The sequence below is a fragment of the Scyliorhinus canicula genome, chromosome 6, assembly GCF_902713615.1.
Source record: "Scyliorhinus canicula chromosome 6, sScyCan1.1, whole genome shotgun sequence".
Taxonomy (NCBI): domain Eukaryota; kingdom Metazoa; phylum Chordata; class Chondrichthyes; order Carcharhiniformes; family Scyliorhinidae; genus Scyliorhinus; species Scyliorhinus canicula.
In genome coordinates, this window is record NC_052151.1 from 19,660,827 (window position 1) to 19,688,777 (window position 27,951).

General features: G+C 43.2%; 1 protein-coding gene across 1 annotated transcript in view; it reads right to left on the minus strand.

The window, feature by feature from the left end:
• LOC119967020 (EH domain-containing protein 3) overlaps positions 1-27,951 on the minus strand; it is a 101,017-nt gene that overhangs the window by 40,863 nt on the left and 32,203 nt on the right. Inside the window, exon 3 of the mRNA XM_038799022.1 lies at positions 17,643-17,740. Coding sequence (XP_038654950.1) covers positions 17,643-17,740 — 98 coding nt within the window. The remainder of the gene's footprint in view (positions 1-17,642; positions 17,741-27,951) is intronic.

Genomic DNA, 27,951 nt, shown 5'->3' on the forward strand with positions numbered 1-27,951 from the left:
TTACCTTCAAAGAGTTATCCAATCTTGGGTGGCACAGTGCTGCCTCAGCACCAGGTTCAATTCGACTGAATTACCATTGTGTGCGCACATTCTCCCAGTGTCTGCGTGGATTTCCTTCAGGTACTCCAGCTTCCTACCATAGGGCAGGAGAGTGGGCATAGGTAGAATGCTCTGAGAGTTGGTGCAGATGCGATGGGTCAAATGGCCCCCTTCTGCACTCTAGGGATTCCATGATTCAATCTGCCTCATTCCCCTGCTCCTGCCCAAAATGGTTAAAATTTTGATTTGCAAGTATTTATTCACTTTCCTTTTCAAAGCTACGAGAGGCAGACAAAGACAACTGTGAAACAAGTTATCAAGATGGAAAAGATCATCTCTCATCGTATAGGATATCAACATATGCACATATTCCAGAACTGCGATTGTTACAGGAAAAAGACAAATTTTTGATGGTGTAACTTTCAAAATGAGCATAAATCTTCAATATTTCCGGATCAGATTTCCACTTCCAAGTCCCTGCAGTAACAACAACTGCCAAATGACTGATCTCACACTGAAGTGCCAAACTCAGACTCCTCAAGGCTGAACAAAATCCCTGAAGTGTGTGAGAACAATTCAAAATAGTTCACTGCAGTTCACTACTTCGCTCATCTCAGTTACATGGTTATTTCCATCTTTTTGGAGTCTGCCTGTAAATACGTTCTATTTGAGAGTGACCGCAGGGGCTAGCAGGACAACACCAGTCAGTTGTTTTGCCAAACTGACGTGCCCATCAAATTCCTCATTAAAACCACAAAAAAACATGCCCCATTGGTCACATGTCCAGAAGGACTGAAAACTTGCTACTCAATGGCCTTCCAGAAATACAGAGAGGGCTGGAATTGAAGATACAACAATGGGAATGGCACACTGGAAAAACAACTTTACGTTGCTCACATAGAACAGTACAGAACCGGCCCTTCGGCCCTCAATGTTGTGCCGAGCCATGATCACCCTACTCAAACCCACATATCCACCCTATACCCGTAACCCAACAACCCCCCCCATTAACCTTACATTTATTAGGACACTACGGGCAATTTAGCATGGCCAATCCACCTAACCCGCACATCTTTGGACTGTGGGAGGAAACCGGAGCACCCGGAGGAAACCCACGCACACAGGGGGAGGACGTGCAGACTCCACACAGACAGTGACCCAGCCGGGAATCGAACCTGGGACCCTGGAGCTGTGAAGCATTTATGCTAACCACCATGCTACCCTGCTGCCCCATCTGTGCTTCTTCCAATTTGAGGCTGGCCCTAGAGCAGCTGAAAGTGAGAAACGCATGAAAAGATAAATAGAAACACTGCAGATGTTCATTAGGCTGGTCATGTCCATGGGGAGAAGAGTGTAGAAATAGCAGGTATTTCTACCAGGTGTTTGCCTATAAATCGAGCAACAGAAAAGCAACTCATCCAATGAGGTATGTTCTGTCAGTAGAGGTTGCCCCACCTTGGTGTCTCTCGTTTGGTTTTGGTTTCAAAATTTTGGCACCTGCAGGATCCATTATAAGTAATTAACCATAATCCACAAAAAGAGCATACTCTCCACCAGTAGAGGTGTACAATAATAATCTTTATTAGTCTCAAGTAGGTTTACATTAGCACTGCAATGAAGTTCTGGTGAAAAGCCCCTCGTCGCCACATGCCCCTCATTCGGGTGGAGGGAGAATTTAGAATGTCCAATTCTAACAAGCACGTCTTTCATGACTTATAGGAGGAAATCCGGAGGAAACCCATGCAGACACTGGGAGAACTTGCAGACTCCACAGTGACCCAAGCCGGGAAACAAACCAGGGTCCCTGGCGCTGTGAAGAAATAGTGCTAACCATGAGCGAGATATTAGCACAGATTTCTTCCAATCATTTTGAGCCCATTCTACTAACGTGGCTGTGCAAACAAATTCTGCTTTAAAGAGTTGGTGTGAAAATGCACATCTCACTTTAATAGCTGCAGTTCAGAACAACTGATGCTTTGAAGATCATGTTTGGCAAAGATTAGAGTAAATAAGTTGACTGTAGAAAGAACTAAATGCTCAACTGAAAGCTGTGGCTACAAAACAGCTTGGGCACAGAGTAATGTAGATTTTAATGTCAGACTGAATAGCTGCAACTGGTGCTCAAATCCATTAATTTCAGGGGCTGGCATGGGGGGTGGGGTGGAATGGAGAAGAGAAAGAGGACTTGCAGGAACCTCCGAATCTTTCTTTCACGTCCACCTCCACCGTGTCTTTCTTCCTAATCTTGCCTAAAGCCACCAATACAATCCATCTTTATCACCTTGAAGACTCGTACAACATTCTGGCACAAATTCTAAGCAACCATTTATGCTGTGTGGGTAAAACTAGACCACAACAGTTGGCAGGCTATACAGGGTGCATAATATCAAACAGTAGGGTTAGTCCATTAGAAGATGGAATGAACTTGGGTTATTACAAAGCACTTTAAGCCAATGATGCATTTTTGGAAATGTAGTCAGTTTAGGGAACCTAGCAGCTAATACATCATAGATATCATAGAATTTACAGTGCAGAAGGAGGCCATTCGGCCCATCAAGTCTGCACCAGCTCTTGGAAAGAGCACCCTACCCAAGGTCAACACCTCCACCTTATCCCCATAACCCAGTAACTCCACCCAACACCAAGGGCAATTTTGGACACTAAAGGCAATTTATCATGGCCAATCCACCTAACCTGCACATCTTTGGACTGTGGGAGGAAACCAGAGCACCCGGAGGAAACCCACGCACGCACAGGGAGGATGTGCAGACTCGACACAGACAGTGACCCAAGCCGGAATCGAACCTGGGACCCTGGAGCTGTGAAGCAATTGTGCTAACCACTATGCTAGCATGCTGCCCTGACAAGATCTCAAATTCAAGTGAAATTTGTGACCAGACTGTCTGATTTTGATATTGTTGATAAATAAATAGCCTAAACACCAGAACGCCCCCTTCAAATATAGTGTCATGGGATCTTTGGACATTCACCCAACAGGGTGGAATGCTCCGTGCTGCAAGTGTATGGTATTTCATTGCACATGGGTTCTTTTGGGCATTTCTTGCCCCAAAACCCAAACTTTGGCAGATTCCTTGGGAACCCATGATCCACTTAAAGTGGTGATTTTCAGGAATGCAAATGACAACTTTACATGGGTGGGGTTTACTGTAGATTTCTTGCTGGATTATGACCCTCCCAAATTTACATCATACATGGTTCAAGATTATGTCCAAATAAATACACTGAGAACAAAAGTCATGTCATCAAATGCTATAATTTCAGCTGAAAGTTAACTCACATTTAGAACATAGAACAGTACAGCACAGAACAGGCCCTTCAGCCCTCGATGTTGTGCTGAGCATTGTCCGAAACTAAGATCAAGCTATCCCACTCCGTCATTCTGGTGTGCTCCATGTCCGTATCCAATAACCGCTTGAAAGTTCCTAAAGTGTCCGACTCCACTATCACAGCAGGCAGTCCATTCCACACCCTAACCACCGAATAAAGAACCTACCTCGGATATCCCTCCTATATCTCCCAACCTGAATCTTATAGTTATGCCCCCTTGGAACAGCTACATCCACCCGAGGAAATAGTCTCTGAACGTCCACTCTATCTAGTCCCCTCATCATCTTATAAACCTCTATTAAGTCACCTCTCATCCTCCTCTGCTCCAGAGAGAAAAGCCCTAGCTCCCTTAACCTTTCCTCCCAAGACCTATCCTGCAAACCAGGCAGCATACTGGTAAATCTTCTTTGCACCATTTCCAATGCTGCCACATCCTTCCCATAATGAGGTGACCAGAACTGCACACAATACTCCAAATGTGGTCTCACCAGTGTCATGTACAGTTGCAGCATAACCCCACGGCTCTTAAACTCCAGCCCCCTGTTAATAAACACCAACACACTACAAGCCTTCTTCATGGCTCTATCCACTTGAGTGGCAACCTTCAGAGATCTGTGGACATGAACCCCAAGATCTCTCGGTTCCTCCACATTCCTCAGAACCCTGCCGTTGACCCGGTAATCCACATTCAAATTTTTTCTACCAAAAGAACCACCTCGCACTTATCAGGGTTAAACTCCATCTGCCATTTCTCGGCCCAGCTCTGCATCCTATCATATGGGGTGGTTCCAAATGCTTTGTTAATCATAGAATATACAGTGCAGAAGGAGGCCATTCGGCCCATCAAGTCTGCACCGGCTCTTGGAAAGAGCACCCTACCCAAGCCTACACCCCCACCCTATCCCCATAACCCAGTAACCCCACCCAACACCAAGGGCAATTTTGGATACCAAGGGCAATTTATCATAGCCAATCCACCTAACCTGCACATCTTTGGACTGTGGGAGGAAACCGGAGCATCTGGAGGAAACCCAGGCACACGGGGAGAACATGCAGACTCCGCACAGTGACCCAAGTTGGGAATCAAACCTGGGACCCTGGAGCTGTGAAAGCAATTGTGCTAACCACTATGCTACTGTGCTGCCCTTCAATTATGGCATCAAAATATTGGTGCCAGAGGTAGCACTCGGACTCAAAACAGAACAAATTGATGGGACTGCAGTGAAGAAAGATCTACACGTTCCCAACCAACTGAAGAAAGAGTTGCAAAATGTGCAACAGATTTTCGTCTTCCCCAATATGAATTTTGGCAAAAACGATGGAGATCAGGAAAAATAGGCAAGTGGGACTTCATATGATATAGGATGAGGGACTGGTGGAATTAGAATGAACTAGGGTTTATGTAGGTTTGTAAGGGTGCTAGACAATACATTGAGAAAATTATTTGGAGTAATGTTATTTCTGGTGATGGGACAGTATCCAGGAGTGGCAAGAATGTGGAACCCTAATTGAAGTGAATAGCATGGCCGTAGAAAGAAAGAAAGCTACACAGCAGAAAAAAGGGTACACTCCACTGTCACTTTAAAAAAAAAAACACATTTCACCAGATGTAGGCGTCATTAGCCGGACCAATATTTGTTGCCCATCTCCAATTGCCTTCAAAGTGGTTAGCCATCTACATGCCATGAAGCTGAGTCAAGTTAAAAATCTAGGCTATCGCGAACATGGTGTTTCAGAAACTTGAGCAGTGCTGAATTTTTTATGGCTCTACTGAACAAAGTTAATTTAAAAACTGAATTACCATTCACAAGTAATCTTACTAATTCCTGTCTATTTTGATTGTGGGGGTATCCAGGCAAGTAAATTATCCATTTTACCCAATGCACTTCAAGGCTGCTTATAGGCAAAAACTTTGCAGTTAAATTATGCTTGGGTCAAGGACATCTCATGATTACTTCTGTTTGGAATCAGTCCGAAAACCTCCTGGTAGTTGGCAATGGATGTTTTTCTGCAAAGCATCCAAACAGATGTCTTTGCAGCCGACCCATTTTGCACAAAACTCTCATTATTGAAATGAGGCACGAGAATGTGACTGCTCATGATGCATTCTCATCCAAGGAAGAAAAAAAATGTCTCTAGTGTGAAGCAAAATGCAAAAATACCTGCAGATTAGTTCTTGTGGCTTTTATTGCTTTGCCGCAAGGTACATTTTTTGTGTTAGATTGTTCACTGTAAAAACAGAGCTTCTACCTTTCTCTGATGTTTGATTTTGTTAGGAGGCTGCAAACATCAATCACACAATTTCACAGTCAAAAAGATTTAGGATGGTGGTAGGTCAGTTCAACTTCTATCCATGGGTGAAACATTCAACAGGTCAATCGCAAACTGTTGGTAATAAGTGGTACTGTTGTCCACAGAAGATGGCAGGCAAGTAGTTTGTCATTTCAACAAATAATCAGCACAAGAGAATACTAAAGGAGGGCATTTATCAGTAAAAGCAAATGTAGCAGAGACAATGGATAGGGTAAAAAGTGAAGGTGGTGGTACTGGAACAATGGCAAAATCACCTGGTTCATATGGTTTCCATCCAGGGTTTTTACAGGAAGTAAAGTGAGGGTGGAGATAGCAACAAGGCTTGCTGTAATCTCCCAATCTTCCCTAGATATGGTGCAGGTAGTAGAGGATTGGAGAATGGCAAGTGTGACACTTGTTCAACTACAGGTTAGATAGTTTAATATTGACTAATATTTTAGAAACAATACTTGGGGGGGGGGGGGGGGGAAGAAGAAAACAATAGGACCGAGTATGTGCACAAGTGAGGTTGTTGGACCGAATTTGTAGGTTATTGGTGAAGGTTGGTATGTTTCCAACACAATTTACTGTGGTTGACAGAGGTTTTGTTCAACTAGATGCTCTTTTGGAAAGGTGGGCTGAAATTGATTCAGCCAAGGTAAAAGCAGTTAGAGATGCAACGAGAACAGTGAAAACAAAGAATATTGTGCTAATCTTGCGAGAAAAACAACTGAAATCAACTAGGAAAGGTTGAGGTTTTAAACGATGTGCGGAGTTGTGAATTTCCAGGACTTGCTGGTTGATTTATGCTGCTCTGCACAAGCGATAACCCATTACAGAATCATAGTGAGGCAGGTCATTTGGCCCACAGAGCCCATTCAATTCTCAGTCCACTGCAATTTTACTCTTTCCATGAGCTTATCTAATTCCCCTTTGAAAGCAACAACCGAATCTACCTCCACCACCCTTTCAGACAGGTCATTCCAGATCCTAATCTACCTCCACCACCCTTTCAGACAAGACATTCCAGATCCTAATTGCACAATATTTACCAATTAAAGCAACTGCAGGAATTTAAAAGCTCACCATGATAATTAAGAATGCATTGCCAACCTCTCCCCTCTGGCCCAGAAGGGGAACAATTTAAACGATTCAATCTCATTCCCAGAGTACATAGTTTTAAAAATCGCTGACAATTTACTTTCTCATTTCCTTCAGTACCCAATTTGACTAATTCACCTTATTTCCTTCCTGCCATTCTTAAGTTTTTTAAACGTTTAAAACTATGAGATGCATGTTGGTTCTGCTGTTCAGAGGTCTCAGATATGACATCGCTCTCACCATAAACTCATACTTCCAACAGAGTATTGTGCAAAAGGTTCTGTGGCAAAGGTTGCAGGAAAGGAAATCCAACAGCTCTGACTGATGACCCAGAGTCCATTTGGCCTTTTGAATCTGCTCTGCTATTTCATGATGATCATGGCTGATCATCCAACCCAATAGCCTGATCCTGCCTTCTCCCGCCACCTCCTCCACCCTGATGTTCTTTGATCCCTTTTGCCCAAAGATATATATCTAACTGCTTCTTGAAAATAGTGATTTGGCCTCAACTGTTGAATACCCCACCATCAGGAACATCCTTCTTGTCTAGTCCTGTTAGAATTTTATAGGTTCTACAAGACCCCTCCTCATTCTTCTGAACTCCACAAATACAATCTTAGCCAAAACAATCTAATCTTATACCACATCAGTCTTGCCATCTCAGGAATCAGTCTGGTAAACCTTCTCTGCACTCCCTCTTTAGCAAGAGCATCCTTCCTCAAATGAGACCAAAGCTGCATCTATTATTCGAAGTGTGGCCTTACCAAGGCCCTGTATAATTGTAGCAAGACATCCCCAATCCTGTACTCGAATCCTCCCGCAATGAAGGCCAGCATACAATTTGCCTTCTTTACCGCCTTCAAAGTTACCTTCAGCAACTGGTGTGCAAGGACACCCAGGTCTTGTTGCACATTCCCCTCTTAAATTAATGGCCATTCAGATAATCGGCCTTCCTGTTTTTGCTACCACTTTTATCCAAATTATATTGCGTCTGCCATTCATTTGCCCCTTGTCCAAATCACACTGAAGGATGTAAACATAGACATAGAACATAGAACAGTACAGCACAGAACAGGCCCTTCGGCCCTCAATGTTGTGCCGAGCCATGATCACCCTACTCAAACCCACATATCCACCCTATACCCGTAACCCAACAACCCCCCCTGAACCTTACTTTTATTAGGACACTACCGGCAATTTAGCATGGCCAATCCACCTAACCCGCACATCTTTGGACTGTGGGAGGAAACCGGAGCACCCGGAGGAAACCCACGCACACAGGGGGAGGACGTGCAGACTCCACACAGACAGTGACCCAGCCGGGAATCGAACCTGGGACCCTGGAGCTGTGAAGCATTTATGCTAACCACCATGCTACCCTGCTGCCTCGGCGTTCTCCTCACAGCTCACCCTCCCACCCAGCATTGTCTCATCTGCAAATTTAAGAGATATTACATTTTGTTCCCTCTTCAATATCATGAAATATATAATGCCCATCTCTCCAGATAGGACTGGATGACCGTCTAATATTTTGCTTCAAAGCCAAAAGGTATATTTCACAGTTTAAAAGAGGCAGCCTTGTTTGTTATGTGTCTTTCATGACTAAAGGATGCTCCCCCAAGGGCTTTAAAACTTGGTCAATACTGGAATTTTTCAGGCCTGCTCGAGTATGTGCGATAGAGCTTTTGGATAAATTCTTATTTTTTCAGGAAGGCTGACAAAGATCAGAAAAATGCCAAGAACGTACAGTACAGAAGGTCATTCGGCCCATCGATTCTGCACCGACCCACTTAAGCCCTCACTTCCACCCTATTCCCATAACCCAATAACCCCTCCTAACCTTTTTGGACACCAAGGGGCAATTTCTCATGACCAATCCACCTAACCTGCACGTCTTTGGACCGTGGGAGGAAACCGGAGCAAACCCACACAGACCACTGGGAGAACGTGCAGACTCCGCACAGAGTGACCCAGCTGGGAATCGAACCTGGGACCCTGGCGCTGTGAAGCGTTCTTGTCTAGTCCTAAAGAGGGAGTGCAGACTAGACAAGTGCTACCCACTTGTGCGACCGTGCTGCCCAAGGTCTCTTAATCATCAGTTGCAAGAATGGAGGCATTGTTTCGAGACTTTGGAAAGCATGCCGGCTTGTATCCAACTACCTTGTAGCTACTTATGGATGGCCAAAGTAACACGGTTCTACCAAATTACTTTGGTAGAATCTTTTTCCGCCTTTTGGGAAAAGATTTGTTAATACTGCAGGGGTGCCAACTGGCTGATTTGCCATGGCAACGACTTGACCAATGTTATTGACCACCCCCCATGCTTTTATTTATTCAAAAGAAAGGGCAACGTCAGGACATATTACTTTTGTCCGCAGAGGACCGGTCATTTCATATAAATATATGCGGCTTCTAGCAAGTGTACATGAGCTATAGGAAGAGCTTAACTGTTCAAGGGTTGGCCAATTGCAGAATCTCATCTAATGTTAGACATCAAGTTTTGGGTTTTTCCAAACATGGTCATACTGGAGTACAATCAGTACTTGTGCCTGTAACGAACAGCCAGAAACATGCTGTTTGATATCATCTGCCAGTTGTTTGGATGAGCTACATACCTGGTATTGTATCAGCATGGAAATTTATACACCATATAACTAATTTGTTGCAAGATCTTTTTGGTTTGACAGCAGCATCTTGTTAGTGAAAAAAATTACTTGCGTTAGCATTGCATAAAGAGCCTTCACCAGCTGCTTAAATTGGAGATACGTTAGACTGCTCTATTTCAAAGGTGAATTTGAGCATGGGATCAAGCCCATTACATCCCTATATCTCCTACCCCTTGCATATTTCCAATACGCAGAAGTAGTGTGTGTACTCTTACAAATTGCAGTTTCTCTCAGTATTAGCTACATTTCAGTGCTTGATGTTTCAGATACCTGCTAACAGTGAAAAATACATTTTCGCTGTACCTTGGTACACGTGATAATAAACAAATCCAATCCAACCCAACATGGTGGAGGTACCTTAAGATTCTTCCTGAGGGAAGAGAGTTTGGAAAAGATAGTCAACCCCCATTTCTTTTGGAATGGCTGGAAAAATAAAGAGGCATGCTGTTGAAGATTTTAAATCCTCAGGAAAGCAATATTGACTTTTCAGATTACAAAATAATAGCATATCCTTTTGGGTAAACTAGTGGTCAGGGAATTCCACTGGCTCAACAAGTTTAGGCAGTGAGTGACTGAGTCAGATATAGAGCAGAAAGAAAGCTCCAGCTTTTAATTACCAGTATATACAGGTTCTGGAATTAAACCACCCCATGCTACAGCAGGACATGTGGAATGACTTTTGCACAACATATTGACTTCTGTCCCTTTCATATTTCCAATACGCAGGACTCTATTGGAAAAAACCTCCACAACCATCATCATATTATCCATTACCATGGGAGGAAAACAAAAAAATCAGTGCATAAAAAAGTTCCAGAACTCAGTTACAATAATCAATTAATTGAATTATGCTCTGATCTTAATTTAAAGACAAGCCATTCTATAAACAGCAGAACAAGCAAGGAAATGCTCACTAGCTTCATGTGCTTTTTATGAAACAAATTCCGTTGGGGCATGACCAATATTTAACCAACTAACATTGTTTAAAGATAATCTGATTATGTAGTTTGGGAGATCCTGCTGTGCACAAATTGGCTGCTGTCTTTCCCGAATTATAAAAAGGCTACACTTCAATAGTAGCTAATTGGTTGCATTAATTGGCTGCAAAATGCTTTGAAACCTGCTGAGGTCATGAAAAGGAGTTTTACATGTGCAAGTTGCTCTTTCCTTGGCACAAATTCTAAAATGCCAACTATTTGAAGCCAGGGACATGGTTAGAATATTACTTCCTGAAAGAACAGGTTTCAGCAGCTTTTGATATCATCAGATAATGCAGACGGGTTAAAAAGAGAGGTGATACCAACAATAACACATGGGATATATCTGCTTTGGGGCAAGGAATGCACTGGTCATTAAACAGCAATAGGAGAAATATGCTAAAAAAGGCAACAATTGATAAAAGACCATTCGACTCATTGAAACTCCATCTCAACCTTGTTTAGTATCCAAATCCTGGAATTAATAGAGTTGAGAGGTCAGAGTTATTGAAAGGAAAGGTTTGGCATGAGGAAGAAAACATGTTTCTTGGAAAACAGCATTAGCTGTGGGTGCCAACATTCAAATCTGATTATCAGTCACATCAAAACTATTCCTCCAGTTGGTTAGGTATTAGTGTATTTTGGATCTCTGCCAGTAATGTGCCGAGTTAAAGCACGAGAGGGATTGATTTCAGACCAAATCCAGCCTCAATTTGCAACTCTCAAATCCTTTAGACAATATCACTACTGAATCATAGCATCAGAGGTGACCATTTGGCCCACTGTGCCACGTTCCTTCGCTTTATCTGTAGCCTTTTATAGTTTGCCTTTTCACTTGCATACCAAATTACCCTTTAAAGCATAGTCCCTGCCTCAAAAGCCATTTTAAACATTCCATATCTTGGTGTCCTCCTTTTATTCTTCTCCTCATTATTAATAACCATTGGAACAATCCAACTCATCCTCCAGAATGTGAAAGCCTTGACTGGATTCCTTCCCAGTTCTAGACTAATAAAGATACACGTTTCTACAATCCTTCATAACAATACAAAGACATCTCTCTCTTGGATGCCTCATTCAGGGCAGGGGATTTGAATGAACTGGTGTCTACCACATTCCTCTGCTGAACCTCTACTTTACTAGCAGCCATTGCAAGCTTAAATACAGATCAAACTAAGATATATACCTGTGCTGCACAAATGCAGAGTTTGAGCCAATTTCCAGCCTCTTCAATCAGTAAAGAGGTCATTAATGTTATCAAACACCAACACAATTATGCTACATTTTGGTAGCAAGCATTTCTCCACATCACAGCCTTAATCCAGATTAAGTGTCAGAGGATAAGTTGGGAGGTGAGTAGTTGCCCTCAATATTAAGACAACATTTGATCAAGAATCTCCAGCAAAAAGGGGTTGAAGAGAAAAATCCTATGACTGGAATCATATCGGATACAAAGAAACACACCTATGGTTCAGAGGTCACAAAACCAGGACATCACTTGGTCAGCTACTTCAAGATCCTTGCCCTCATGATAAGGCTAATTGACAATTCCATAGAGTTCAGTTCGATTAAGGACTCTCCAATAAATTCATGCTTTCTTACAATAGTACCCGTTGAAAATTAGACAGGAGCGCATGTGTGGCATTGATGTTGCCAGTCACAACTGCCAGGTACTGATCATCTCAAATTTGATCTAACCCAGCCATTTTCCCTAAACATCCATAACACCACTGCAACAAAACACCCAAGGGACTAAAGCTGCCCAGAGATTTTACTGGACCAGCATTGTTCATAGATCATAGAATTTACATTACAGTGCAGAAGGAGGCCATGCGGCCCATCGGGTCTGCACAGGCCCATGGAAAGATCACCCTATCTAAGCCCACACTTCCACCCTATCCCTGTAACCCCATCTAACCTTTTTGGACACCAAGGGCAATTTAGCATGGCCAATCCACCTAACCTCCACATCTTTGGACTGTGGGAGGAAACCCACGCACACACGGGGAGACCATGCAGACTCCACACAGACAGTGACCCAATCCAGGCATCAAACCTGGGACCCTGGAGCTGTAAAGCAACTGTACTACCACCGTGCTAGGAGTAGGAGGCGAGGTAGTTGGTATTGTACAATGAATGACTCACCATCTGCCCACCATTTACAAGGCACCGATCAGGAATGAGTACACCCACTACTTTCCTGGATGGAAAAGATAATTGCCCAGGTCAACCAGCAACCATGCCATTGGACTAAATATCCATCTTCTCCATCACACAGTAAGCTGTGCCGACAGTAATTTACTGTACTTGCAGTAATTTACAACAGGCAGGATCCATTATAACAGTTCACCACTAACTCCAACAGCATCTTCCTCACCCCTGCAATCTCTACCACCAAGGAAAGAATCAACAAATCCAAATTCCCCATTCTAATACCAGCTGAGCACAAGGACAGTCCCAGTTAAAGTAGGAAGGACTCATGAACCTCAAGGGTAGGAGGATGGACAATTAATATAACTCATTGTTAGCTACAGAGGTCAAAGCAAAACATTGCTATCTACTGAGATTAAGAACATTTCATGTTCATTATATTCACTGCTCCATTACTGGCAGCAATTCAAAGCGTTATGGGTAGATGCACATTATATATAAAGCATTTTATTCAGTTTCGTAGCAGTCACTTGGCACATTGATTCTTTGGTGAAATAAAAGTCCTTCATAACCCAGTTCCCACCGACAGAAACAATGTCAGTCTGTCCTGGATGGAAATACAACACTGTTCCCCCACAGCCACTGGGTCAAAAACATGAAATTCCCTCCCTAATAGGGTATATAAACCTCAGCGACTGTAGTGGTTCAAGAAGGTAATTCACCACCACCTTCTGAAGGGCAACTAGGGATGGGCAATGCTGGCCTAGCCAGCAAAGCACACATTCCACAAAGAAATCTTTAAAACTCGTGGTGTCCAGTGCTACTATTGGTAGCGCGGTTTGAAAATTGAAGGTTATTGCTGAGCAACTGCCGCTTACTGCCTCCATCACTTTGCTGATGATGGAGCGATAATTGGCTGGGGTGAATTTGTCCCGTTTCTGGTGTACAGGACACATTTGGGCAATTTTCCACATTTCTGGGTAGATGCCAGTGTTGTAGCTTATCAAGTGACTTCCTTATCAAGTGATTGAGAAATGAAAATGAAAATCACTTATTGTCACGAGTAGGCTTCAAAGAAGTTACTGTGAAAAGCCCCTAGTCGCCACATTCCGGCGCCTGTCCGGGGAGGCTGGTACGGGAATCGAACCGTGCTGCTGGCCTGCTTTAAAAGCCAGCGATTTAGTTGAGTGAGCTAAACCAGACCCAATGACCAAATATCTCAGCAAAAAAGTCTTGCCTGAAATAAACATTTCCATATGCATTTAATCGGTTTACTGTGCGAATCCTTTCTTTGACCCAATTCATTCTTAAATCCCCCTGCAACAGCTTTTTGATCGATCACAGGGGATTCATTGCATTTGCTGTAGCATTTTGGTGCAGAGTCTCAACGCTATTTGTTACACTGTTGGGTTTCAACATCCACTGCAGTGGTCCTTGGCTACTTCCAGACAGTCTCATGTTTGGGTCAAATCGACAAAGCTAAATATCCGACCCTGGGAAAATTTGTCAGAAAGAAGCATGCTTCCCAAGAATGGACAAGTCACCCTGTGGAAGCCCGGTCAGTGTTGGATTCAGGAAATCATTCCAGATCAAATGCAAAAATCATTCAACTTTCAAAGCAGGATTAGGTCTGTTCCATTTGCATTAATGAGAATTTACCTTTCTGTATAAGACTACAACAGCTTAGAAAACCCACCATAAACCCACCCTGACACTTAAAAGGGTGCCACATTGGTCTGCCCTTTTTAGGATTTCTTCACATGGAAGTACAAAAGACAACGAAACACCCAAGTGGGACAGATTCTGCTCTTATGCTGTTAGTAACCCAAGGAAAGATTAGGGCTGACAATTCTTGGAAGTCTTCCCAGCCTGAAATAGGTCTACCAATTACTGTGTATCCTAGAAACCTCAGATTGGAATCAATGTTAGAGTTTGAAAGCAAGTCATTGGGATTTATTCACAGCCCTCGACATTGTTATAAGCGCTCTGTACCAGTGAGATTTTGTAGCACAAGAAGAAGCAGCATGGTAGCATTGTGGACAGCACAATGGCTTCACAGCTCCAGGGTCCCAGGTTCGATTCCGGCTTGGGTCAATGTCTGTGCGGAGTCTGCACATCCTCCCAGTGTGTGCATGGGTTTCCTCTGGGTGCTCCGGTTTCCTCCCACAGTCCAAAGATGTGCAGGCCAGGTGGATTGGCCATGATAAATTGCCCTTAGTGTTGGGTGGGGTTACTGGGTTATGGGGTCAGGGTGGAGGTGTTGACCTTGGGTAGGGTGCCCTTTCCAAGAGCCGGTGCAGACTCGATGGGCCGAATGGCCTCCTTCTGCACTGTAAAGTTCTATGATCTAAGCATGTAATTACTTTTACCTTCCTCTTGATTTTGTTATGAAAATATCTGACAGCCAATTGTAGCCATTCTTTTAAGATCACCAATGCAGCACCTCATTGTGGACTTCCGTCTCCCCATCATGGAATCCCTACAGTACAGGAGGCCACTGACCTCCTTGAGCCTACACCGACTGTCTGAAAGAGTACCCTATCGAAGCCCCATCCCCCACCCCAAACCTCAACATCTTTGGACACCAAGGGGCAATTTAGCATGGCCAATCCATCCAAGCTGCACATCTTTGGACTGGGAGGAAATCAGAGCACCCACCTGCAAACTCCACACAGTCACCAAAGGCCGGAATTGAACTTGGGTCCCCGAGGTTGTGAGGTAGCAGTGATAACCACCGTGCACCCCGAGACAAATTGAGAGCAAAGTGGATAAATTGCAGTAGCACCTATTCTCCCACCGCCAACACAGAGTACGGAGGCATTAGTTTCTCTGAGGCCTTTGTCCAGACCACTCAACAGGAAACTGAGCAATCAAAAGTTTCCGGGTGGTGTGGAGAACACACAAACAGAAAAGCTGACGCAAGGTGTCTGCTTCACTACCCTTTGGTTGTAGCACTGCTCATCCATTCACTCAGCTTTCCTAAACAAGCTGTAGCACTTACTGTACATGTAAACACATCCGCCCTTCCAATAAAAACAGAGAAAGATGGAAACATTCCGGTCACACAAAATCTGTGCAAAAGCGGCAGTGTTTCCAGTCACTGGCCCCTTCCTCGATACTAGAAGATGTTACAGATTGGCATGATTTTAAAAAACAAGGAAAAATGGAAAAAACAATTGGGCTGATGCAAGCTGTCTGAAAGGAAAGTGCAGAAAAATAAACTGCTGCTGCAGGGAGAATTAAAGAATAAATTCACACAGTAAACTGATTAATATACCTATAGAAATGTTTGTTTCAGGAAAAAGCCTTTTTGCTGAGATATTTGGTCATTCTCGATCATTTGTTAGGGAAGTCACTTGATTAGCTACAATACTGGTATCTACCCAGCAATGTGGAAAATTGCCCAGGTGTCCTATCCACTAGGACAGATCCAACCCAGCGAAATACCACCCCAGTCTGCTCTCCATCATCAGCAAATGATTTTAGGAGTCAGCAAGCAGCATTTAGTCAGCAATAACCCGCCCATGGACACTTGGGCTCCGCCAGGGTCACTCACTTCCTTATTACATTTAAGGTTTAAATATGGACAAGAGCCGAATGTCAGAAGTGAGGGGAGTGTGACTGTCCTTACACCAAGGCAGTATTTGACAGCGCATGGCATCAAGGAGTCCCAGCTAAACTGGAGTCAATGGGAATCAGGGGGAAACTCTCCGCTGGTTAGAGTCAGCTCCAGGACATCACTGCAGGAATTCCTCAGGGTGGTGTTCTAGGCCCAATCACCTTCAGCTGCTTCATCAATGACTTCCCTTCCATCGTAAGGTCAGATGTGGCGATGTTTGTGGATGACTGCACGATGTTAAGCACCATTTGTGGCTCCTCAGATAATTAAGCAGTCCATGTCCAAACGCAGCAAGACCTAGACAATATCAAGGCTTGGGCTCACAAGTGGCCAGTTACATTTACGCCAGACAAGTGCCAGGAAATGATAATCTCCAACAAGAGAGGACCTAACCACAGCCCCATGACATTCAATGGCACCATCATCGCTGAACCCCCACAATCAACATCCTGGGGGGTTACCGTTGATCAGAAACAGAACTAGCCATATTAATACTGTGGCTACCAGGAGAGGTCAAAGGCTAGGAATCCTACAACGTGCAAATCACCTCCTGACCCCAAAAGCCTGTCCACCATCTACAAGGCACAAGTCAGGAGTACTTCCCGGGATGAGTGCAGCTCCAACAACACTCGCTTGACATCATCCAGGACAAAGCAGCCGCTTGATTGCTCCCCCTTCCACAAACATTCAAACCCTCCACCACTGACGAACAGTGGCAGCCGTGTGTACCATCTACAAGGTGCACTGTAGTAACTCACTAAGGTTCCTTAGACAGCACCTTCAAAACCCATGGCCACTACCATCTCAAAGGACAAGAGCAGCAGATACCTGGGAACCCCACCACCTGGAGGTTCCCCTCCAAGTCACTCACCACCCTGACTTGGAAATATATCGCCGTTCCATTACTGACGCTGGGGCAACATCCTGGAACTTCCTCCCTAACACAGTCAGTGTACCTACACCTCAAGGACTGCAGAGGTTCAAGAAGGCAGTTCATCAGCAAGGGCAACTGGGATGGGCAATAAATGCTGCTCTAGCTGGAATGCCCACATCCCGTAAATGAATTAAAGAAAAAAAGTATTTTCGTCACCACAGTAACTCCATGAAATCAGCTTCAACATGCTGAAAATACAAATTCCTCCAGCTAACTCCCACTCTGTACATGTTCTGTCAATCGTCTGAATACTTGATGTATCTATATTACTGTCAATAAAAGAGGAAATAAGTTTTAGAAAAATTGGGATATGGCTTTTAAATATGGTTTTGAGGCAGTCTTTTCATATTACTACACAAAATGAAATTGAACATATTCTTTTGAATTTTGGTTTACCAGTGGCTTGGTAAAAAAAAAATAAACAGGCTTCCATGTTTTCTTCTTTCAAAGGGAGGTCACTGCTAAAATGTAAATAGGGTGACTTTATTTTAAGTGAATCACGCATAAAACCTCACCTCGGCTGATGCGCTGCTTCTCTCCAGATAGGATGCCCGGAGTGTCAATGATGCTAATGCTTTCAAGCACAGAGTTTGGCAACTGGGCACACGTAAATCTAGAAGACAAACAATTTTGGTGTTTCAGTTACAATTAACCACGAGACTTAATGAAATAAAGCTGCTATTTCGGAGCAAACGACTTTGCAAAATATACAGGTGTATTTGGAGGTTTAAAATCATTGGATAGTTACATCACATGGTCACTCGGCCCATTACGGCTAGCCCTGTTTTTACCCTGGAGCCTTGCAGATTTTCTCTTCAGAATTTTTTTTTTCCACCACACTCAGGCAATGCATTCAAAATTCAAACACCTCAATGTAGAAAAAGGTTTCCTCATGGTGTTACGATCCCAGTTGATTTTGTTTTAAATTATTTCATGCAATGTGGGTGTTGTCGGCTGTGCCAGCATTTATTGCCCATCCCCAATTGCGCTTGAGGAGCAGTAAGGGCAAACCACATTGCTATGAGTCTGGAGTCACATAGGCTAAACCAGGCAAGGATGGCAGATTTCCTAAATAAAAAAACAAAGTAAACCAGATGGGTTTTTAATAACAATCAACAATGGTTTCATGGTCATCACTGAATTTTTAAAATTCCAGATTTTTAATTGAACTCAAATTTCTTCATCTGCAGTGGTGGGATTTGAACCTGGGACCCCACACAACACTGGTCTCTGGATTCCTAGTCAGGTGACAATGCCATTATGCCACCTCCTCCCCATAAATGATCAATGTTGTATTGAAACAGTTTTGCCACCAGTATTTGATGCAATGGCAAAAGTGTACCCGTGTCACTTTCATTTAAAAAAGTGAAGGGTTAGTCAGAGGTTAGAGTTACAAGTGATGATCGATAGAGGTAAGGAGTAGGAGATTTAGAGGGGAGTTGAGGGAAAACTTTTTTACCCAGAGGGTGATGGGAGTCTGGAACTCACTGCCTGAGGGTGGCAGAGGTGGGGACCCTTGCAACATTTAAGAAGCATTTAGAGGAGTACTTGAAACGCTGCAGCATACCAGGATATGGACTAAGTGTGCAAAACAAGATTAGAATAAATGGGTGTTTGATGGCCAGCACCAGTATGATGGGCCAAATGGCCTCTTGGTGCTGTAAAACTGACTAACTGGACTAGAAGATTCAAGAATGGAACCCTGGAACAAAAGGCTGCAACTTTTAATATAAAAAAAAAGTATGAAATGTGGAGGAACAGAGTCATATGACAGCTGATTAAATATTTTTTTTCTGGTTGTTAAAACTAAAACATGAAAAGTTGAATTATTACACAATAGTCCTTCACCACTCAGACACAAATTTAATGATCAACATGGATTACACAGTACATTGAGCTATATCGGTCTCATTAATACAAAGTCCCTTTAAGCACATATGACCGTGGTCAAATACACAAACACCGCTTTGAATTCAAGTTAGTGCCTGTGGGGTTCTCCTCAGAATCCCACCAGATGATTGAGTTTCCAAACCCAAAAACACAAGTCTTCTCTTGTATGCTTTCCCTTAGCAGTGAGATCCAGTCCAGGTTTTACAAAAGGACTTTTAACTACTCCACTATAACAGCGAATTCAGTCCAGGATTTTACACCACCCTCTTTCAGGTTTCCTTTGTCTAAACTGCTGTTATAGGCCAGTGAGTTTAACTTCGGTAATAGGGAAGATGCTGGAATCTATCATCAAGGAAGAAATTGCGAGGCATCTGGATAGAAATTGTCCCATTGGGCAGACGCAGCATGGGTTCGTAAAAGGCAGGTCATGCCTAACTAATTTAGTGGAATTTTTTGAGGACATTACCAGTGCAGTAGATAATGGGGCGCCGATGGATGTGGTATATCTGGATTTCCAGAAAGCCTTTGACAAGGTGCCACACAAAAGGTTGCTGCATAAGATAAAGATGCATGGCATTAAGGGTAAAGTAGTAGCATGGATAGAGGATTGGTTAATTAATAGAAAGCAAAGAGTTGGGATAAATGGGTGTTTCTCTGGTTGGCAATCAGTAGCTAGTGGTGTCCCTCAGGGATCCGTGTTGGGCCCACAATTGTTCACAATTTACATAGATGATTTGGAGTTGGGGACCAAGGGCAATGTGTCCAAGTTTGCAGATGACACTAAGATGAGTGGTAAAGCGAAAAGTGCAGAGGATACTGGAAGTCTGTAGAGGGATTTGGATAGGTTAAGTGAATGGGCTCGGGTCTGGCAGATGGAATACAATGTTGACAAATGTGAGGTTATCCATTTTGGTAGGAATAACAGCAAACGGGATTATTATTTAAACGATAAAATATTAAAGCATGCCGCTGTTCAGAGAGACTTGGGTGTGCTAGTGCACGAGTCACAGAAGGTTGGTTTACAAGTGCAACAGGTGATTAAGAAGGCAAATGGAATTTTGTCCTTCATTGCTAGAGGGATGGAGTTTAAGACTAGGGAGGTTATGTTGCAATTGTATAAGGTGTTAGTGCGGCCACACCTGGAGTATTGTGTTCAGTTTTGGTCTCCTTACTTGAGAAAGGACGTACTGGCGCTGGAGGGTGTGCAGAGGAGATTCACTAGGTTAATCCCAGAGCTGAAGGGGTTGGATTATGAGGAGAGGTCGAGTAGACTGGGACTGTACTCGTTGGAATTTAGAAGGATGAGGGGGGATCTTATAGAAACATTTAAAATTATGAAGGGAATAGATAGGATAGATGCGGGCAGGTTGTTTCCACTGGCGGGTGACAGCAGAACTAGGGGGCATAGCCTCAAAATAAGGGGAAGTAGATTTAGGACTGAGTTTAGGAGGAATTTCATCACACAAAAGGGTTGTGAATCTATGGAATTCCTTGCCCAGTGAAGCAGTTGAGGCTCCTTCATTACATGTTTTTAAGGTAAAGATAGATAGTTTTTTGAAGAATAAAGGGATTAAGGGTTATGGTGTTCGGGCCGGAAAGTGGAGCTGAGTCCACAAAAGATCAGCCATGATCTCATTGAATGGCGGAGCAGGCTCGAGGGGCCAGATGGCCTACTCCTGCTCCTAGTTCTTATGTACACAAACTCAAGATCCAGCCACTAATTTCCATCGATACTTCAACACGCACAGGCAGTAATAATACCTCACAAACCTGAAAATCACTTCACATCTCTTTCTGGTGTCTCAGCCTTCCTCTCAGCTCACCATGAGCTGCTCTGGTACCTTTAACCTTCGACTTCTTGGAAACTTCTCCAGTTGCTTAACAAGCAGATCTCTGAACTGGTTTTCTCAGCCATTACTTCATGGTGTGGCTTTTCTTCTCGCAAAGCTGAGAGATGTTCCCTCTCTAGCCTTCTAATCAACTACGTCTAGTAGAGCTGTGCGAGAGCTGCCATCTCACTAACTGAACTAAACTTAAAAGCTTATCTATATTACAAGGCCCCAGTTGCTAAACAGGTACCATGGGTTGATTTGTTCTTCATGCCATTGCCTTCTCTAAACACAATAGAAACAATCTGAACTTAACCAACACCTTTGTCCAGCCGGAATCAAACTATAGGTTTTATCCTTCAAGGCACAGAAAAGTTTAAACCCACTTGAAACTAGACTTTATTTCTTATTTACCAATACAAATCTAATTCCCTTAAAACTACCTTGTTCCCTTAACAATATTGTCATTGTTTCTATTGCTAATCACCTCCAAATTGGTGCCCGTTGGATCTCAAACACACCAAAGTGAAGTTTCTCCCCACATACTCTGTAGCACTATGCTGTTGTGCACCTCTGGCAAAGTCTTTTCTAAAGAGGACAGCCTTTGCTTTGCTAATCTATCCTTGTAACTACACACTTACCCAGAGAAATATTCTTGTACACATCTGTTGCACCCTCAATGCCTTCTCATCCTTCCTATAATATGTCCTGCCCAGAATTGAATGCTGCTCCAGTGGAGGTCAAACTAGTATTTAATCCAGGTTAAATCATAACTTCCTTCCTTTTGCACTCTACTTCCATTTAGAAAACCCAAGATCTAAATTTGCCTAATTAATTGTTTCCTTAAACTGTCCTGTCACTTGCAATGATTTGTACATAGAAGCCCCGGGTCCCTCTGCTCCTGCACTGCCCTTCGACCTTCCGGGTACCTCTGCTCAAGAATTGCATCCTTCTACCTTCCTTGTTCTCTACCAAAAATGCATAATTTTACATTTCTCAGCATTAAATTTCAGCTGTCACATGCTCACCCATTTTATGTCCTTGAAGTAATTGGTCTTTGCAATTTAAATTTTCCTCAATTCTTCCCAAGTGGAGTCACCCACAAATTGAAATGGATTTATCCAGACACTGCTTTTATTTCCTTAGAATACAATGGCTTTAAAAAAAAAAAAGAACCAGAATGGAGCTCCACTTCAGATTTGCCATGTGGATAGGGGGTTTACTTGGGGACAGCACAATGACAAACGGAAATTATCAAGTTATGGAGCACAAGCCAATTGTGAATTACATATTCCTTTATCAACATTGTTGAAGAAAATCTTCACTTGGGTGGGTATGAAGGTCTAGGATCTGGTTTTGAATTCCGGAATCTCCAAATGACAATTACAGTAGATATTCCAGATAGCAACCTTACGTACTTAACTTGAACTCACACTGGTGTGGAGGGAAGAATGGATCAATTGCAATTTTGTTTTTAAAAATCTGATAATAGTAAAATGCCTATTGCAGTAATTTTATTAGTTCATTCGTTTAATTTGGGATGTGGATGTTACTTGCTAGGCCAGCATTTATTATCCATGTCTCATTGACATGGAGAACGTGGTGATGAACATCCTCCCCTTGTGCGTGGGTTTCCTCGGGGTGCTCCGGTTTCCTCCCACAGTCCAAAGATGTGCAGGTTAGGTGGTTTGGCTATGATAAAGTGCCCTTCGTGTCCAAAATTGCCCTTAGCGTTGGGTGGGGTTACGAGGTTAGGGTGGAGGTGTTGACCTTGGGTAGGGTGCTCTTTCCAAGAGCCGGTACAGACTCGATGGGCCGAATGGCCTCCTTCTGCACTGTAAATTCTAATTCTAAAAATGAACTGCTGCAGTCTGCGATAGGAACACCCAGTGTTTTTAGGGACAGCATACCCAACCAATTCACTAATGCACTTATGAAAATAATCTGTTATCCTTACCTGGCTTACATGCGATTCTAGTCTATACCAACATGGATGACATTCAACTATCCCAGCAAACCACTCAACTAGTGCAAGTCAACTAGGGAAGGACAGCGAAGCAACCTTGCAATGAACTCTCCCACAAACTTCACTTTACCTCAGAAAGAATCCCTGGAGATATTCTGTCTACCTCAAATAAATCTCCTTCCCATATCCAGGGGCTTTACAATCAAATTGTGCCCAGCAATCCAACACATTATCCCTGGGAATTTCTTAGGTTCAGAACGGCCTACTACTCAGTGTAACTTTAATGGAACTCGGAGACACTTAACAAGTGGTCGTGTATACAGTTTCCCTGAAACAGCCTGCCGAGTTGTCAATTAAACTCTATCCCAGAATTTACTCCCGAGCACTACAGCAATTCAAAGCTCCTTTAGCAGCACTTTCCAGACCCATAACCTCTACTGTCTAGAATGGCAGTCGTTACTATACTGACTTAGAACTACAGGGGCTGGTTTAGTTCACTGGGCTAAATCGCTGGCTTTTAAAGCAGACCAAGCAGGCCAGCAGCACGGTTCGATTCCCGTGCCAGCCTCCCCGGACAGGTGCCGGAATGTGGCGACTAGGGGCTTTTCACAGTAACTTCATTGAAGCCTACTCGTGACAATAAGCAATTTTCATTTCAGGTTGAGCATCCCGCATCAGAGATCTCCAAAATGAAAAATCCCCAAATCTGCACTCGAGCACAAACACAGCGTCACGAATGGGGAATCCCACAAGGCTCCTGGGTGATGTGCAGTATATTCCAAATTCAATACATATTCTGCCCCAAGCATTTCGGATAAGGGATTTTTGACTTTTATAATAATCTTTCACCAGGTTGTGCAGTAATTAAGAAAGCAGCTCACCACTTTCAAGAGCAATTAGGACTATGTAATAAATTCTTGTCATGCCAGCGACACCCACAATCTCCCGAACAAAAAAAAATCTATAGTAGAACAATGTGTCTGGGTTGTAATTCCAACATCCCAGCATGGAATTAATTCTTCATTAGTCAAAAAGGGAGAAAAATCACATCCAGGACTTGCGCTTTTTAATGTTGCCAAACACATGGCAAGATTTAGCTTTGTAATACAGTGGTGTATTTACAATTAGATAGAGCATCCAATAGGAGCTGTACACTCTGCTGTAGAGGCAGATCACGATCTGCCAACCAGTTTTCTATCCATCTCAATACACTACTCACCCAATGCCCTTTATAACTGGAGCATAACCTCCCTAATTTTACTTTCAATTCCCCTCGCAGTAAACATTTTATGGGCAGCACAGTTACTCAGCTCCAGGGTCCCAGGTTAGATTCCTGGCTTGGATCACTGTCTGTCTGGAGTCTGCGCGTGTTTCCTCCCACAGTCCAAAGATGTGCCGCTAAGGTGGACTGGCCATGCTAAATTGTCCTTAGTATTCAAAAGATTAGGTGGGATAACTGGGTTACAAGGATGGGCTGGAGATATGGGCTTGGGTACGATGCTCTAAGGGCCGGTGCAGACTCGATGGGCCAAATGGCCTCCTTCTGCACTGTAAATTCTATTTACTTGCTGTACCTCCACATTAACCTTTTGAAACTCATGCACCAAGACACCCAGAGCTCTGCAATCACTCACCATTTAGATTGGGTTTCCTTTTTTAATTCATCCTGCCCAAATGGAGAACCTCACATTATAGCCCATTTGCCAAAGGATTATGGTTTTTAAATTGGCAACAAACACCAGCAAGGGCGTTGAAAAGAATACAAGAGTTCTCGTGAAAAGTAAAAGACCGAATATGGCAACAAAGTGAGGTAGGAACAAAAGAATATTTCCAAAACAGAATTTGGCTCAAGGTGAAATTCACAGCAGTGGAGGGAACAGGAGTCTTTCAATTGAAATTAGGCAAATTGGTTGAGTTTTTAAAATTTTACATCATGAATAGCCAGAACTGCTGCACAGGAAGGGAGGCTTTGCATGGTTCCTGCAGGATGTGGGAGTCGAATAGATGCCAACTCTGACAAACACATCTGCCGGAAATATCCCCAACCCAGAACTCGAGGTGATGAGTTAAAGGTGGGCCTACAAAGTTATGATCTTGATGTGGTTTAAGATGCAAAAAAGGAAAAATTGGCACACAAATTAAATGGGCATCACATTTGAAGCAGACAAATTTAAAGAATGAGCATGCTGAATGGTAAAGTAAGAGAAGGCACATACTGGATCATATGGGAAACAATAATCCAGTGGAGAATGAATCGGTGTTTAGAAAAAGGTTCAGTATTTCTACTCCATGTCTCCATCTATAAAGTCCAGGATCCTGTATTTCTCTGTACAGAGTAGTCATACAAAATGCTTAGAAATGGTTCTCAACACAATGTAAATAATCAGTGGTATATCAAAACCAACACATATATAATAGCTCCCAGTCCGGTCTAATATCTCACTGCCTGGTGTGTTGGAATGCAAGAAAAAAAAAAAAACACTGAAGTATCTGACTGCATTGATGTTAACACAGAAATGAAAATCTATGAAGACCTTCAGAACTTATTAAATGTGACACCAATCACCGAAACCTTCCAGAATACCGAATGCGTCAAGTGATACAGGTTTTGAAAAGATAAAAATGTCAAACTCTGGGCTGGCACCAATATTGCCAAAGATCTGTTGCATCACTCGACAGTAGGGCCTCCAAGGTTTGACCTCCATCAGAAACAGTGGTCTACTCTCAACAGGATCCACAAGTGGAGCTTCCAAGGACAGCCCAGTTAGTGACTGAGGTCACCTAGATCAGACTGTAATTATATCCTTTATTTGAAATTGCATCTCCTGGTTCTTAGAGCAAAATATGTTCAAACTGCACTAAATTCATTTCCTGTTGAGAATTAGGCAGAGCAGCAACTTGGAATGCAGAAAGCAGGTCTGGTGACAAGAGCAGAGGAATAGGAGTTTAGGTTCACAAGCCGTTAAAAGCACCACCTCAAGTGGATATGGTTTCTCTTAAAATCTAATAGAAAACCAGGTTTTAAAGGCAAGGTGGACAGAATATAAAAGCCAATTGGAATACTGCCAGCAATTTTGGGTTCCACACACGATAAGGGATATTGAAGCAAGAGTGCAGATTCAACATGATACTGCCTGTCATGAGAAAACACAAGAAAAAGAAACCCGAAAATACTGGGCTTATTGTTACAACAGAGGGGATTATAATTCTGCAGAGGCAAAAAGTTGAAGGAATGGGATACTGCCTTGAAACAAACTTTTATCGATTCCAGATCACCTTCTCAGGCAGTACCTCAATTAATGGCTTGCTTCTACTCCAGTTTAATTGATTCAGAGATGCAAAATGATGGATAGGTCTAACAAGCAGACTGACAGATGTAGGTCAGGTGATGTTCGAAGAGTTGCTCAGATGAGGAGTTGTGATTGGTGTGCTCTGATGCCTTGACTTTTGTTATATTTTAAATAATGACTTACCTAAAATATATAGATTACTCTTTATGAGGAATAAAATAATAAACTGAGAGTCCTTTTATTATAATAAACTAGTTCCAAATTCTCTCACTCCAGCTATTCTATGTCTTGCTTGGTCACTGTTCTCATGTCATTGGAATCATCTGACGTAGAAAAGGCGTGAAATCAGTTCTTATAGTATCTGACTGCAAGCCATCTCGTGTTGAAATGACTGACATTTACATACATTGATCACGTATGGATAGCTGAATTTCACTACAAATTTGAGATACTAGGTGTCTCAATGTGTTGACAACCGAGTTGTGTAGAACAGTTGAGAGTCTGATGTCAGGTATATGAACGAGCTTCGAGTGATCAGTGCCTCAATATGGGGCAGAGGCCGGGGGGGGGGGGGGGGGGGGGGGGGGGGGAGAGATGTACCCATTTCAGATTTGAAGGATGTAGCAAAGACTGGTGATTTGTTTTGGTGCTTTGAAATGCCAGCTATAGGTTGTCCTAGTCTCTAAAGCATGGGCATTACTGCCGCCCAATAAACACCATTCTCTTGGATTTGAGATCCTGATCTTCAAATACTCCAGGGTGGAGAGCAGGAGACTGGTTATTAAAAAAGTGGCATTGAGGTTGTGAAACATATTAAACAAAAGACTCCATCCAGCAAGAGTCTGTGGAGACCAAGTAGCGTGACTGAATTGCACTTGATACAATGGCCTCAAAAGCCTGTAATTGTTCCATCAATCAGCATATGGAGTCTGCACCAGCCCTTGGAAAGAGCACCCTACTTAAGCCCACACCTCCACCCTATCCCCGTAACCTCATCGGAGCTTTTTGTTTTGGATACAAAGGGCAATTTAGCATGGTCAATCCACCTAACCTGCACACCTTTGGACTGTGGGAGGAAACCGGAGCACCCGGAGGAAACCCACGCACACACGGAGGACGTGCAGACTCCACACAGACAGTGACCCAAGCCAGGAATCGAACCTGGGACACTGGAGTTGTGAAGCGACAGTATTGACCACTGTGCTACTATGCCACCCAGTTAATATCATGCAACGGTTTTTGTGCTCTGTAAAAGAGAACAGACTACATTTGAAAAAAAAAAATTTTTTTTTAAATTAAAAGTGGCCATTTCTTCCCCCCCCCCCCCCCCCCAATTAAGGGACAATTTAGCGTGAACAATCTACCTTTCTGCAAATGTTTGGGTTGTGAGGACGAGACCCACACAGACTCAGGGAGAATGTGCAAACTCTACATGGTCAGTGACCCAGGGCTGGGATCGTACCCAGGGCCTCGATGCCCTGAGGCAGCACTGTTAAAACACTGCGCCACCATGCCACCCAGTAACAGATTAAGTTTTAGTCTAAAGAATGCAACTCAGAATAATTCCATTCCATTGCATTTCACAAGGTCCTTCCTGGAATTTTAGACCCCATTACAGAAATTTCACTCATCTGAGAATTACTTTACTGCAGGGCTAAGCCCAAGGCCTCGAGCTGCTTTGCATACTTTAATAATTCAATCATACAGGGGATTTTTGGTGTCTGAATGCCAGAATTGGGCAGCAGTGCTAACCACTGTGCCACCCATTCTTGAAAGATGACCAATGGCAAAATAGGCTCGATGTGCTGAATTACCCATGTTCCCAAGAAAGAAACAGAAAAAAAAAGCA